This window comes from Coffea eugenioides, chromosome 11 (genome assembly GCF_003713205.1).
Source record: "Coffea eugenioides isolate CCC68of chromosome 11, Ceug_1.0, whole genome shotgun sequence".
Lineage (NCBI taxonomy): Eukaryota > Viridiplantae > Streptophyta > Magnoliopsida > Gentianales > Rubiaceae > Coffea > Coffea eugenioides.
Window position 1 is genome coordinate 35,987,940 of NC_040045.1, and position 14,066 is coordinate 36,002,005.

General features: G+C 35.8%; 2 protein-coding genes across 2 annotated transcripts; both read right to left on the reverse strand.

Annotated features, from left to right (window-relative positions):
- Nucleotides 1–818: 818 nt before the first annotated feature.
- LOC113753484 (two-component response regulator ORR21) lies at nt 819–7,940 on the reverse strand. Its single transcript, XM_027297646.1, has 6 exons — nt 7,387–7,940; nt 5,332–5,484; nt 4,863–5,255; nt 4,596–4,672; nt 1,565–2,758; nt 819–1,253 (listed from the first exon to the last, which is right to left on the reverse strand). The coding sequence occupies exons 1-5, from the start codon at nt 7,517–7,519 to the stop codon at nt 1,565–1,567; spliced, it is 1,950 nt and encodes a 649-aa protein (XP_027153447.1). The 5' UTR covers nt 7,520–7,940; the 3' UTR covers nt 819–1,253.
- Nucleotides 7,941–9,770: 1,830 nt separating this feature from the next.
- On the reverse strand, nt 9,771–12,860 carry LOC113752429 (two-component response regulator ORR21-like). The gene is made up of 5 exons (XM_027296541.1): nt 12,708–12,860; nt 12,069–12,221; nt 11,592–11,996; nt 11,338–11,414; nt 9,771–10,856 (listed from the first exon to the last, which is right to left on the reverse strand). The coding sequence occupies exons 1-5, from the start codon at nt 12,838–12,840 to the stop codon at nt 9,771–9,773; spliced, it is 1,854 nt and encodes a 617-aa protein (XP_027152342.1). The 5' UTR covers nt 12,841–12,860.
- Between the last annotated feature and the right edge of the window lie 1,206 nt (nt 12,861–14,066).

Below are 14,066 nucleotides of genomic sequence, written 5' to 3' on the forward strand. Positions count from 1 at the left end.
TTGAACATTTTTTTAAAAATTTAACCACCTTAATGATATATTCGGACAAAACTGTCTTTGCATTCAGAAAATGTTAATGATAGTCCTTTTTTTTGTTTTTTTTTTGGGGTTTGTGGGGGGGGGAGGGGGGGGTGTTTTACGTGAGTATCATTTTATTCCCAAAACAGATTACAATAAGAAGTTCTGAACTTGGCAGAAGCCAAACCAACAACACTGTCCAAAACAAACAAACTAGTACTCTCATTCATTTTAAGTAAACAAACAGAATACACTCACACTAAGAGGATACGGATCCAAATTTCATGCTTCATTTGTCAATAAGTATTCGTATTCTTCACTAAATTTACAACCATTCCTTATTAGGCAGTTATTTGGTCTTTAATTTTTTTTCTTCCTTTTACCCTTCACTCCCTCTTGAATTTTCCCATTCAATTTCCTACTACAATATTGACCTCCTTTCTTTTCTATTTAAATATCTGCAGCATAACACAACTACCTCAATTAGATATGAGAAAAGCATAGTTTCAATTGTACTCAATTTTCTAACTCTATTAACAAGTAATCAATAGACTAGCAGCATTCCAGCTCAGCCATCCACAAGCAACCGTAGCAAATTACTTTGGTTATTCTAGCTATGGTTTGCATTCTGAGATATGTTGATAGAACCATAAAACATGATGTTCAACTCCTTATATAGGGTTACTTTCCACAATATACATCCCATTTTAGGATAAACATACGGGCACCACAATCACGTTTAGGCCAGGTAACAACAGAAAATTTTGACCATTATGCAGCTTGCTCACACTACTATAAAATAAGTGAACAATTCTGAATCTCCAATGTGACCAATAAGGCAATAACTACACAATTATGTCGGCTAGGTGCCTTGAAGATGAATGATTCCATACATAATTTAAATTTTTGACTTAAAAAACTTATTGCTAGAAACTAAAAAAAAAAAAAAAAGCTGGTAACAATGCCAGATTGTATGTTGATACTGTCTAATCATCACTACCAAGACAAGTTCTAGAATAAATACTAAGAGCTGAATGAATGTACCACTTTCTACTCAAATTTTATACAAGGATTAAATTTTCAGAACCTGAAACTGAATTCTCCGGACAAATGCTGACATGACTAGTTGTAGGCACTCAAGGAACACAGATCCTCATGTTCACGTTCGGAACCGAACAACTCTGCATCATGGTAAATTAGAGCTGCCCAGTTTCTTATCAACACACTCCACCAGCCTAAAAAGATGCACCAACAGAAAATCTAAGATAGTTATTCAATTTAAGAGCCCAAACTGGTGCATCTGTATTTCTACATCCTGACTGAACTGCAAATTAGATCAGACATCCACCCCAAGTGAGAAACAATGACTTCATTGCTTTGAGAAAGTAACTCAAACGACTTAGACTTCAGAAATATACAAGACATATTACTGTAAAAGATACTAAAAATTCAAAAGCCTCAGAAAATATAAGATTGTAAGCATTTCTTTGCCAAAACCCAGTAGCAGATGTAAGCACATTCATGCACGCACGTCTAAAAACTTTACCTAATCTGAGAAGACACTCATAACATCAGCAGGGGAAAGACGCCGTAACATGGGAGCTCCCACTTTAGCATTTTCAACAAGGTTCATGCTCGGCTCCTGCTTCACGTTGTTTGCATTGTTCTCTCCATACATCTTTTCTTGATTCAGGTTACCAACTGGCAAACCAGCTTCATCCACAGCAAAACGACTAGGAATTGATGTCCCTCTTCCAACAAAGGCAGTACTCTTAAGCATTCCATGATCAAACATTTGCCCAGAAGTATCATAAGAGTCTTGCAGAGCTGACATATTCGGAACAATGGCTGACAACTGTCTGGCTGGGCCAAATCTTGAGGCTGAATTCTGAATATGAATGCCAACACCATTATCTGCATTGACAGATCCAGATGACAAGGTTGGAGAGATTGAACCAGCACCAGATAGCCCAGCAAGCATGCTTGCAGGTTTAATTTCCACATCTCCCATCCTCCCAGAGTTCAATGAAGAAATATTTGATTGAGGCGACAGAATGCTGTAATCTATGATGGAAGTTCCACTAAGGCTGCAGCTTTGATTGACAGAAGCAAGGCCATTTCCTGTGTGGAAGTTGGCTGAAGAATGGGAGGGAACCACAAGACAAGAAGGCTGTACATTAATCAAACGACTAGGCTCTTGAAGTGTAGAATGTTTCTGTGGTTGTTCTTGCTGCTGTCTATGCTGTTGTTGCTGACGCTGCATTACGCTCAACATCACATTACCATTCTGAGCGGTTAAACCAGCAAAGCTATCACAATTACCCATATTAACGAGGTTTTTTGATGGCCAGGCTCCAGGTCCAGAATGAGTATTATCAGCAGAAGTAACAGTTTGAGAAAATTGCTTGGACATGTTGGATGGGCATTTCATCAATGGCTGGCCGTAAGCAACATTCTGATCAAGAGCTATGCACTTGGATACTGGCAGAGATGCTTGTAGTAAATTTGTTTGGTCCATTCCAGGCAATACCAGGTTACCCGTTGGTCGATTTAAAAACTCGGCATGCAATGCTGCCAAAGTTTGTGGTGGAATATTACCAGAGGCAGCCAATGCTTGAATATCAAACCTTCCCAGTGAACCTACTTTTGGATTTGGCTCAAGCGCCCCACAAAAGGAACTCGGAAGGCCAGCCTGCTGTTGGGCTACTCCACTTAACCTTTTTAAATACAGTCTAAATTTCTGCAATACAGATTATGAAAACGCTTCAAGGATTCATATATCGAAAGCTAAAGTTATGACAAGCAACGGATCATGAATTCTACCCGATGGATAGTATTATCAGGTCATGGAAAATGACATGATAGACCACCAGTAGCTTAGGACATGCAACCCAGATATTTGCAATCAAGTTGTACATGATAACTACAATGCATGCCATGGCACGTATGCAGACTTTCATCTCAAACTTGACACAATATATACCATAAGCATGCACGATTCTTTATCTAAAGGTGCAAGGTGAAAAGGATAACTGATTAAGACACTTAACTTGTGTTAATGATGCATTTCAAATCACATGCATACACAAGGAGAACAACAAACAGAATCAAGGTGTGCAACTAATTGGAAACCGAACTAACTATGATGCATTCTTAAAATGTTTATAATCAATAAATAATAAAGACTAGAATCTGTTTTATAATCAATAAACAATAGAGACTAGAATCTGTTTTTAGCTTATCACCTTAGCTTTTTGGCCCTCCTTTAGCATAATTTAAGATAAAAGAAGTAGATTACGAGAAGCAACCCCAAGTTACCTTTGCAAGTGCCTTTTGACATTTGAGTTTAAAAGCAAATACATGCTTTCAACATTTTTCACATCCTTTGTAATATTCACTTTCATTTACACAGATATGAAGCATATGAAAAGGACAATAGGCTTCAAGCAGAGGAGAGCCTGTTCTTCTCTCCTCTAGTTGGGTGAATTTGTTCTTCAGTAACCAGAATCTCAACTGCCACGTCTGTTTTAGTTAAAACTCCAAAAACCAAGAAAATAAACAACATTAAGATGTATTTACAGTGAAAGGCACGACATACTTGTCAATATTAGTCATGATCCACCCCATAAGCTGACACACACTATCAACCGCGCCGGGGGGGTGGGGGGGAACTTAAGTGTCAAATTGTTTCTCAATTATTTGAAACCTATCCTTTGGTATTTGAGGAATTTGAAAAACCTTTGAGAAGGAAGACAGCAAACAAGGCAAAAGTAGATGCTAGACACTTTTTACCACAAGCACAACCACCCTAATGTGCAAGCGTACAAGATTAACTCCATGTCCTAGAAAAGGTAATATTTATCTCAAACATATGATACACGAAAATTTTAAGCAACGCAGAAGTTCTTACTATCACTAAAAAGAGTTAAGCTTATATGCACAAGTAGCTTTAGATAATATGTCTCGCACTCTCATATTGCTGCTCTCCTTTCAACTTTAGAATCAGTTACCTAGCTATGATTAAACCCAAGCAGAAACCTCCCAGTCAAAAAGAGCAGAAAAATCCATGATTCTATTTATTTCTTTATTTATGAATGAGTAAATTATCTTTTCAAAAATAATGTCAAAGTAAATCACAATTCTACCAAATTAGAAAGCTCTGTACAAGAGGGCACTTCTCATAATATCTCATTTTTCGTAAGAATATGTGCATGTGAAACAGAAATTGCATATGACTTTTCCAGCTCTATAACGGGTTTTTTTTGTTTTTGTTGTGGGGGTGGGGGGGGGGGGGGGCTTCTAATGCTATTCAGTTTTGTCCTCAGTGATACTCAAGAACCTAGCTACTTGTTGATTATTCAATAGCCAAAAAATGCTCCTTTCTTCCACATTTCACCAAGAGGTGGACGGGCTTAATCATGTTATTCCACCTGCAGAAACAATGGATGCTATACATATCCCGTTCTAATCTTGCATCCACCAATTTTGATAGTTCTATGTACACAAAAAGTCAAATACAAGGAAGGGAAAATATCAGATGTCAAGAAAAAAAATTCTAATCTGCCATAGATTCCAACCTGCAAATGGCTTGCCACGTTCTCTCTTGTTAATCCTGGTACATTCATCAATTCCAGAATCCTCTTCGGCACAGCCTCTATACAAGGAGACACAAAGTTAGGAAAAAAAAAACCCACACAAGAAAGCAACAAAACAAGCACCAAGAACATAAATACCATAGCTACCTATCTAAACTTTGAGAAAAACATATCATTTAGGAAAAGGTAGACCGGAACTACCAAAACCAATACTGACATGTATTTAAAAAAAAAGGCAAAAGTTCATACTATCAATCCCCAGGTGGTTGACGGCACTAACAAATTGTTGATGAAGCTCAACCGACCAGACTACACGTGGCTTCTTTGAAGTAGTAGGGTCATCATTTTCTATCTCGGTATCATCTTCTTCTTTAGTATCTTTCCTTCTCTTCAATGAATTTTCAGCTGCTCCTTCATTAAAAGAAGAAGTATATTCAGCATCATCAATTCCATTTTTCGGCCGATCATTATCTTCTGGGCCACCCGAGTGCTCATGTTCTTTACCCACATTACATCTTTTTCTAACTACATGCTGCCAAATATTCTTCAACTCTTCTGTACGTATAGGCTTAATCAGATAATCGCAAGCTCCATGTCTGATTCCCCTCATGACGAGGCTGGTTCTGTCATCTCCAGACATCACTGCAGAACAGAATAGGTTGTTAAGTAAAAAAAGAATTTTAGACTATCTGAGCTAGCAAAAAGAAATTCCACTTACTTATGACAGGAAGGTCCATTTCCAAGCCAACAAGCTCAAGAAGTTTAAAGCCATCCATATCGGGCATGTGAACATCACTCAGCACAATATCAAAAAAACCTTTCCTTTCCCTTAAGAGGTTCAAAGCAACAGTAGCCTGGGAACAAGTGGTAACTGCAAGTAACTCCACATTGTCAAATAAATCAAAGGACATAGTAGTTCATAAATGAGAGTAGGCATTAAAGAGAACCAAGAAAAGAGAAAGTAAAACAACTCTGTACTATTTCTCCCTAACAGTGACTGATGGTTTAGAACAACTACCAAATGCAAAAAAATCTAAATCATCAAAGATCTTGATGAGAACTTGCACAAATTCATTGGCATATAATAAAAATGCCAAGGTAATAAATTTAGGATTCTTACACAATTTTTTGGCAAAAGAACATCGTGATCCAAAAGCATGAGCACAAAAGAATAATCACTTTTAGTTAGCTTAAATTTTTACTTGTGTTTATTTTATTCTTATTTGAAAAATGGGGAAAGGAGGATAAAAGTGAATGATTTAGATTTTGGTTATCCTTAATTAAGTACCAGAATTTATTCTGAATGTGATTTTGAAGCATAACTTGGTAATGATGGGCATAACATCTTTTTGTTCCTTTCTGTGAACTATGTTCCACTGAGGACGTTTTAAATGAAAATTTTCTTTAAGTTTCAATGCCAAAAAAAAGGACTCCTAAATGATCTTTTTGATAGTTTGCAATACACATGGAAGGAAGAATGTCAAAAATCTATACAATCTTTTTCTTAAATAAAAAAATGAATTTCCTCCTTTACTGACCATACACAATTGAAAAAGAGGAAAACAAAATGTTTAATGAAGTATGACCACAGTAGGTTAACTAATTTGATTCCAAAGATATGCTGGAGAAATTGTAACACTTCCATTCTCAGTCTATAAGTATTTCAAAAGAAGCAGGATATTCATAACTAATACTTTCTGAATAAGCAAAGTTAATATATCTCGACACCCAATCAAAAAGGACAATAGTTCAGGAAAGTTAATGCAATTTTTGTTTGCTTTACAGGTTGAGTATTAGAAGGAAACATCATTGATTGTACAAACTGAAAGAGGCAAAATACTATGACATAAAGCAAATAAAACATTATGTTAACTTTCTTAACAAAAGCAAGAGATTTTATATGACAAGGAGAACCAATATGGCCTTCTGTTACATGTTGTATGATACATAATAGAATATAAGAAAGGTAACCCTTCACTTTGAAAGCCTTAAAAAATTGTTCGAAGCTTCCAATTTTCACATAAAAGAAACACTCAATTATGCGCTGGAACCAATATCCCGGAGACCCAAATCATATACATATGAGAAATGGGAAATTCATGTCCAAAAGGTAACTAGAATCTACATTAAACATTAAAAAGCTCCTTGTTTTAGAATAAGGAGCACCCATTAGTCATGATCATCATCATGTCTGAATACCGGAAAGTAAAATCATCTATCAAAATCATGTCAGAGGAATAGTAAACAAGATCAAGGGAGTTAACTTAGTATCACTCAGTGTCAGATTGCGCCATTCAGTTGAGAAGAAAACAAAAAGGAGGGGGAGGGGAGGGAGGGATGGAGAGGAGGGGGGCTATTGAATTAAAAGGAGGACTTATCATATTCCAAACAAAATGACACAAGTAGAAAGCCAACACTGCAGCTCGACCTTTTCACATTTCTAAATCCTTTCAACCGTATTCAGGAATATATATCTAAATTCACTCCAAACCTTAGTAAAACAAAACCAAAAGCAAGAAACGAAAAAGGAATTGAAATGATATTATTCCTTCTCAATTACTTTTCTCTTTACTAAATACATAAATCAAATCAAGCCCTAATACCCAAAAATCAGCAATACATACAAGTTTCACACAGAAGTAGTAATAAACCACTGACCAAACCATAAACTCATAAAATTAACATTTTTTTTTCGGGCAACACATAAACTTAACTTAAAATACAGAAAACAAAAAAGAAGAAATAAAATAAACTTTGCAAAATTAATTCTGACCCATATACATGCACTTCCGAAGCATTTGCTCAAGAATTCTCAAACAAATGATGTCATCGTCCACCACCAGAACCTTTAACCCTACCGGAAACTGCTCCGGCACCGGTACCGCCTCCTTACAAGCACTCGCCATTAAACAATTATTAATTCTAAAAAAAAAAAGAAAACGAAAAACCAAAAGCTCAAACTTTACTGGAAACCCTTTCGAGAATATTAACAAAATGAGCTCAAAATTGAAGTGAAACCCCCAAGGGCAGTGGGATTATTATAGGGAAAATGATAACAAGGCATAATGATGATCAACGGTGGTGAAATGACTAGTTTGACCTCGATAGAAAGGGTTTCTGGGTAAGAATTTTGTGGGGAGAAAAAGGGGGGATTTAGGGAAATTAGGGTTTCTTTGAGTGGAATGATTGAGAAAATTAGGGAAAAGAGGTTTGAATTGAAGGAAGGAACAAATAAGTCAACTAGGAGAAGAAGAAGAGAAAAAATGGATAATGGGAGAAACAAAAGGAAATTTGTTTTGAATTGTCTTATTTGCCATATATACCACTGAAGATTGGACTCGGGAGACTGGGGAGAGAGAGAGAGAGAGAGATATTTATATATACACATGTAAGGGGACGCCTCCGTGGAGAGTGAGTGTGTGTTAATTGCAGAAACGACCCTTCTGAATTTTTTTCTTTTAATAAAAAGTTTGATTGATTTTAACTTTGATAATCATTACGAGTTACATCATGACTATTTTTCAAGTATTTTGGAGATCCTAATTTTTAGTCTTCGAATTTTGTTTTGGGTCGATGATTAGGATAAATGTGTCGAGCACATGGTACAAATGCAAAGAGTACAATCAATAAACATTTTAAACTAATTTGAGTAGTTTAACGAATTTGAAAATATGTTCAAAATTAGTTTGCTCATGTTTTGAGTCAAAGTAGAATGAATTTTTATCGAGTCAAGATTACGTCAGCAAGCTAAAGTAATTTGAATTATTTGCACGTAATTTTCAGATATACTACTCTTATCCAACTAAATCCCTATTTAATAATTCAATTTAGCATTTTAATTTAATGGATTCAAATCTTAATAGTTTTATATGTGTTTAATAACAAAAAAATAAAGCATCTAAATTAATTACATAGTACTGAATTTTCAAAACAAAACTTGCTTCATAAATCATTCACTCATCACTTAATGTGATATACTTAACAGATTTAGATTTTAGATTTCAATTTTATCAAATGCACTCTAAGCTTTGCAAGATAAAAAGGTAAATGAATGCTAAAAATGGTTAATGGTTGATTGATTAGTTTAAAGAATCAATCTTGTGCATTAAAAAAAAAAAAGAATCAATCTTGAACAAAACCCCTATCGAATTAAGATCAATCGAATATAGAATACTAGCATTTTTCGTTAATTTTTTTTTTCAAACGTTTGAATAAGTTTTCATCACTTATGGAAGTTCACTTTTTGCACCCTTTCTATGTGATTAACCATAATGGAAGAAGCCCGTGAAGAACTTATGTTATGATCTCCAGATTAAATTTAGTGTTATTTATGACTCTCATAAATTTCTTTTTCTCAAATCTTAGTGAAAACTCAAACATCAAATTAAGAGCTTTTACATGGAGATCAGGTGGTTGATTCATGCTGAAATTGTAGCAACAAAAGCTATGTTTTGCAATTTCTACTCCAAAAAGAGAGGGTTAAAAATGTTTGATGTACTCAATGTTTAGCAAGATAAAAATAATCCAATTCTCTTGGGACAAAGATAAATTATTTTAAAAGAATAGATAACCCTTTATTTTTTTGAAGGTGTAAAGCACTTAAATACAAAAAGTAAATGTGTACTTATTCAAGAAAAACTTGAGAATTTGGAAATTTTCAATGCCATTATATAGTTGTACCCTTTGTCAACTTGGCCACAATGAGGTCGGCTGTACTTACTAGTCGGTCGAACAGTCCAAAAAGCACCCACGTCCCACTCACACTTTAGTGGTCTACATGGACTTTGGAGGTTGAAATATATGTCAACCCAATCTAACTTGATGTTCCCAAAAAAAAGAAAAAAAAAAACCCTGTCTTACTTGGAAATGTGTAACCAATATTTGAACTAAGTTGATGCTATATTCAGTCACTGTTTGTATAAAAATTATACATAATAATTGAGTTTCTGATACGATTTTATACAAATAGTTAATAATACATCACAATTTATACGATTGTCCTCAAGCCAAAAACTCACAAAATAGTAATGTCCTTACATTGGATATTTCTTAATTCTGATACTAAAGCAGTTTGAAAGTAACTAAATGTCTAAAAATACTTGCCAGCATATCTATCTTATAAAGGAGTCAAAAGTAGACAAGAACAGCGTTTTGGGTTCAAAATGTAGTGCCAGAAGGAGAGCCAAAAATGAAGATGAAGAAGAGGACAACAAAAAATATGCAGATGTAGCAATGATGGAGGCATGTGCTCTTTCTCCAAGATAGGAAGCTCTTCTTTTGAAAGCAATCGTTGCAATTGTTCTCTCCATGCATCATTTCTTGATTTACATTGCTAACTGGCAAACCAATTTCATCCACAGTAAAACGATTAAGAATCGATGTCCATCCACCACCCAAGTCAGTGTTTTTAGGCATTCCAGGAGAATTCTGCAACACGGGAATATAAGGAACATGGACTGGCAACTTTCTGGATGGACCAAATGTTAAAGCTGAGCTGGGAACTTGCACGGCAACACCATTATTTGCGTCTACTGAACAGGCAGACAAAGCTGGAGAACCTGCAGCTGATGACCCGCCAAGCACGGTTGTGGATTTAAGTTGAGCATCTGCTGTTCTCCCAATCCCCGTAGCAGGAATATTTGACTGAGGCGAGACGATGTTGTAATTTATGATGGAACTCCTACCAGGGCTGCAATTTTGATTAGCAGAAACCAGGCTATTTACCACTTGGAAGCTGGGGGAAGAATGAGCTGGAACAACAAGATGAGAAGGCTGTACAGTGATTGAATAATTAGGCTTTGGAAGAATAGATAAATTCTGTTGAGGTTCCTGCTGCTGTCTCTGTTGTTGAAGTTGCGTCGTGCTCATCATTGAAGTACCATTTTGAGAACGTAAACCAGTAACATTATCACCAGCAACCATCTTATCAAGGTTTTTTGAAGACCAGGGATCAAGTCCAGAAATGGGATTGTCAGCAGCAACAGTCTGCGAAATATGCTTGGGTATGTTGGATGGGAATTGTATTGATGGTTGGGTGTACACAACATTCTGACCAAGCTCAGGATGAAATGCTGCCAAAGTTTGTTGTGGAATATGACCACAAGCAGCCAATGCTTGGACATCAAACCTTCCTGCTGAACCTACTTTTGGATTTGGCTCATCAATCCCACCACAAAAAGAACTGGGAAGGCCGCCCTTCTTTTGGACTACTGCACTTAGTCTCCTCAAATATAGTCTATATTTCTGCAGAACAGTAATCACCAAAAACTAATATATACGTATCTGGAATGCTAAAGGCAATTAAAAGAAACACATCAATTGAAAACAAAATTCTATCCGTTTGTGGACACTGAAGATGACATGACAGACTCTACTAATAGCATACGACTTACAATCCAAGTGCCCACAGAAAAGTTGCAGATGATGACTGCAATGGCAAGCCCGCACACATTCCACCAGCAATTAGACAATAACATACAACAAGCAAGAAAGAAAGAAGCAATAACATACCAATAGCATGCCTAGTATCCCAGCATTTTAGTAGAAAGAAAGAATATGACTTTTTATGAGCTTAAGCAAACATTTCAAATCAAGTGCACACAGAAAAACAGCAAAAGGAATAGGGGAGGTAACTATATGGAAAGAAGTAGCGACCAAGGGCCTGCCATGTGTCAGTTACAATCAGTTAATGGGGGTAAATGAAGATTTCATCGCAGAATCTAACCTGCAAATGGTTTGCCACGTTTTCTCTGGTTAAACCTGGCACATTCATCAATTCCATAATCTTCTTTGGTGTAGCCTCTGTAAAAGGAAACCTAAAGTTAAGCAAGAAACGGAGACTTTAAAAAGAGCAGCAAACATAGAAGTAATAGACAGCTGTCTATTTAGAATCTAAAAACAGGTTTAAGAAGAAAACTTAGACCAGAATTACAAAAGCATACTGATGCGTTGCAAAAGCTAAAAAACAAAAGTTCATACTATCAATTCCCAGGTGGTTCACAGCACTAACAAATTGTTGATGAAGCTCAATCGACCAGATTACAGGCGTCTTCTTTGAAGTAATAAGGTCATCTTTTCCTATTTCAGTATCATCTTTTTGTTTAGCATCTTTTCTCTTTTTTGTGGATGTTTCTGGTTCTCCATCTGCTCCTTTATTACCAAAAGAATAAGCATACTTAGCCTCATCACTTCCCCGTTTGCGATGATCATAATCTTCCATGGTATCCAAATGCTCATTCTCTTTTCCCTTATTGCATCTCTTCCAAACTACATGCTGCCAGATATTCTTTAACTCTTCAAAGCGTATAGGTTTAATCAGATAATCACAAGCCCCGTGCGTGATTCCCTTCATAACGATACTTGTTCTGTCATCTACAGACATCACTGCAGACCAGAACATATTATTAACAAAGCATTTTTTCAGCATGTAAGCCAGAGAAGACAAACATCACTTACTTATGACCGGCAGGTTCATTTCCAAACTAACAAGCTCAAGAAGTTTAAAGCCATCCATATCGGGCACATGGACATCACTTAGTACAATATCAAAAAATCCTTTCTTTTCCCTTAAGAGATTCAAGGCAACAGTAGCCTGGGAACAAGTGGTAACTGCAAGCAACTCCAGATCATCAAATCAATAATAATAAAAAAAAGACATAGCATTAAACTAAGCATTGGGTCAGAAAACAAACAGTGGCGATTCAACCATTGCTAAATGCAAGAAATTTGGCACCATCGATCAAAGACATTGATGCAGGAACTTTCACAAAAATATAATCTTAAACCAATTATTTAGATATAGTGACATAGAACATGTGAATAATTAACAAACGCAAAATTTTTGTTTGGTAAAAAGATTGGCTCATGAACCCAAGTTCTTGTTTTTTACCAAATGCATTGGAAAATTATTAAAGAACGTGAATAGTTTGACAAATTTCCATGATAAATAGGACTGAAAAATGACTAAAACACATATTCTCAATTTTTTTTTCACTTTTACTATATCAATTTTCCAGACTGGGAGAAAACTAATATACTCGTAAAAGAACTCAGAATACACGGAAAAAACAGAGATTTTGAAAAATCAATACCGACCCCTGTACATGCACCTGGTAAGCATTTGTTCAAGAATTTTCAAGCAGGTTAAGTCATCATCTACCACCAACACCTTTAACCCCGCCGGAAACGGCAGCGGCACAGGCAAGGCCTCCTTGCAAGCAGTCGCCATAGAGGAATGAAGTGACAAAATGGAAAATTTATTGCGCCAAAACTTTTGCGCCCAAAAGGAATCGGTCTCAGAAGTTGGAAGGAAGCTTTTGACAGTGGAGTATTAATTTAGAATGCGAGTGCGTAAATAGTGCAGAATAAAGGCGTGGAGCTGATCTCGGGTGGTGAAATGACTCGATTGTCCTTGAGGGGCTGTGGGAAGGGGGACTTGGAAAATAGAAATTAGAGATGCGAGGGAACCAAATCGAACACCGAATGTACCCCGAGTTTGAAATGTAACATCTGAGGGGCTTGAGCTCGATGAACTTTTGATATCCAAATTCGAGCTAGGCTAGTGTAAAAAAAAAGGTGATTGAATCAAGTTCAAACTTCAAACCCGTTCAAGAAACAAATTGAGATCAAGTTCGAATTTAAACTACTCGAATTCAATTGATAAGATATGTAATTTGTTTTAAAAATATAAAATTTTAGATAATTTAATAATTAATTTATGTATTTAAAACATATATATATATATATGTGTGTGTGTATGTATATATAAACTTGACAAGCTTTTGAGCGGAATGGCTAAATATTTGAGACTCAAGTAATTCGAGTGCGACTCAAACTTTGATTCAGGTGTTCGCAAACAATTCAGTTCATTTGTCACCCCATTAGAAGGTGTGAGCTTTGGGGGTAATTTGGAAAGGAAAGTGAGGATTTGTGGCTAATTTAAAGACATGATTTGGAAAAGAAGGAAAAAATAGGGGAATGAGGTTTTGAATGTGTTTGTATAAAGTATTATTTGAAATAATTATCGTAACACTTTTTATAATGTGATATATGTGATATAAAAAGTAATTACAAATATTAAAAAATATATTTATAATGCAAACTAAATTTTTTTTGAGGTAATTTAGCAATTCAAACACAATTATTATTTTGTTTTTCTAGTACAAAGGGAACGAGGTTCGCACCGAAGAAAAGACAAGGAGGATGACTCACGATAAGGACAGGTATGAGAAGTTGCTTCCCAGTTCGCCCTAGGATGAGCTGTACAACTTAAATGAGTCACGGCCCACTTAGATTTCTCTTTACACGTCTACACAGAAATGGAAAGATATTTCAATTTTCAACCTTATCTTTGCCCGACCACATCCAAAAGGAAAGAAAGGGACTAAAAATAAAAAGACAGAGGAATTATTAAAAAAAAAAAAATTATAATAAAAAAAACTTTGAATAGAGTCA

What these genes read in the sequence shown, in the direction of transcription:
- LOC113752429 (XM_027296541.1), bottom strand. Translation starts at nt 12,840, where the DNA reads ATGGCGACTGCTTGCAAGGAGGCCTTGCCTGTGCCGCTGCCGTTTCCG. An exon ending in GAACCACCTGGGAATTGATA is followed by an intron (nt 11,415 to 11,591) that starts GTATGAACTTTT and finishes TTCCTTTTACAG; the next exon opens with AGGCTACACCAAAGAAGATT. An exon ending in ACGTGGCAAACCATTTGCAG is followed by an intron (nt 10,857 to 11,337) that starts GTTAGATTCTGC and finishes ACTGTTCTGCAG; the next exon opens with AAATATAGACTATATTTGAG.
- LOC113753484 (XM_027297646.1), bottom strand. Translation starts at nt 7,519, where the DNA reads ATGGCGAGTGCTTGTAAGGAGGCGGTACCGGTGCCGGAGCAGTTTCCG. An exon ending in CAACCACCTGGGGATTGATA is followed by an intron (nt 4,673 to 4,862) that starts GTATGAACTTTT and finishes CTCCTTGTATAG; the next exon opens with AGGCTGTGCCGAAGAGGATT. An exon ending in ACGTGGCAAGCCATTTGCAG is followed by an intron (nt 2,759 to 4,595) that starts GTTGGAATCTAT and finishes TCTGTATTGCAG; the next exon opens with AAATTTAGACTGTATTTAAA.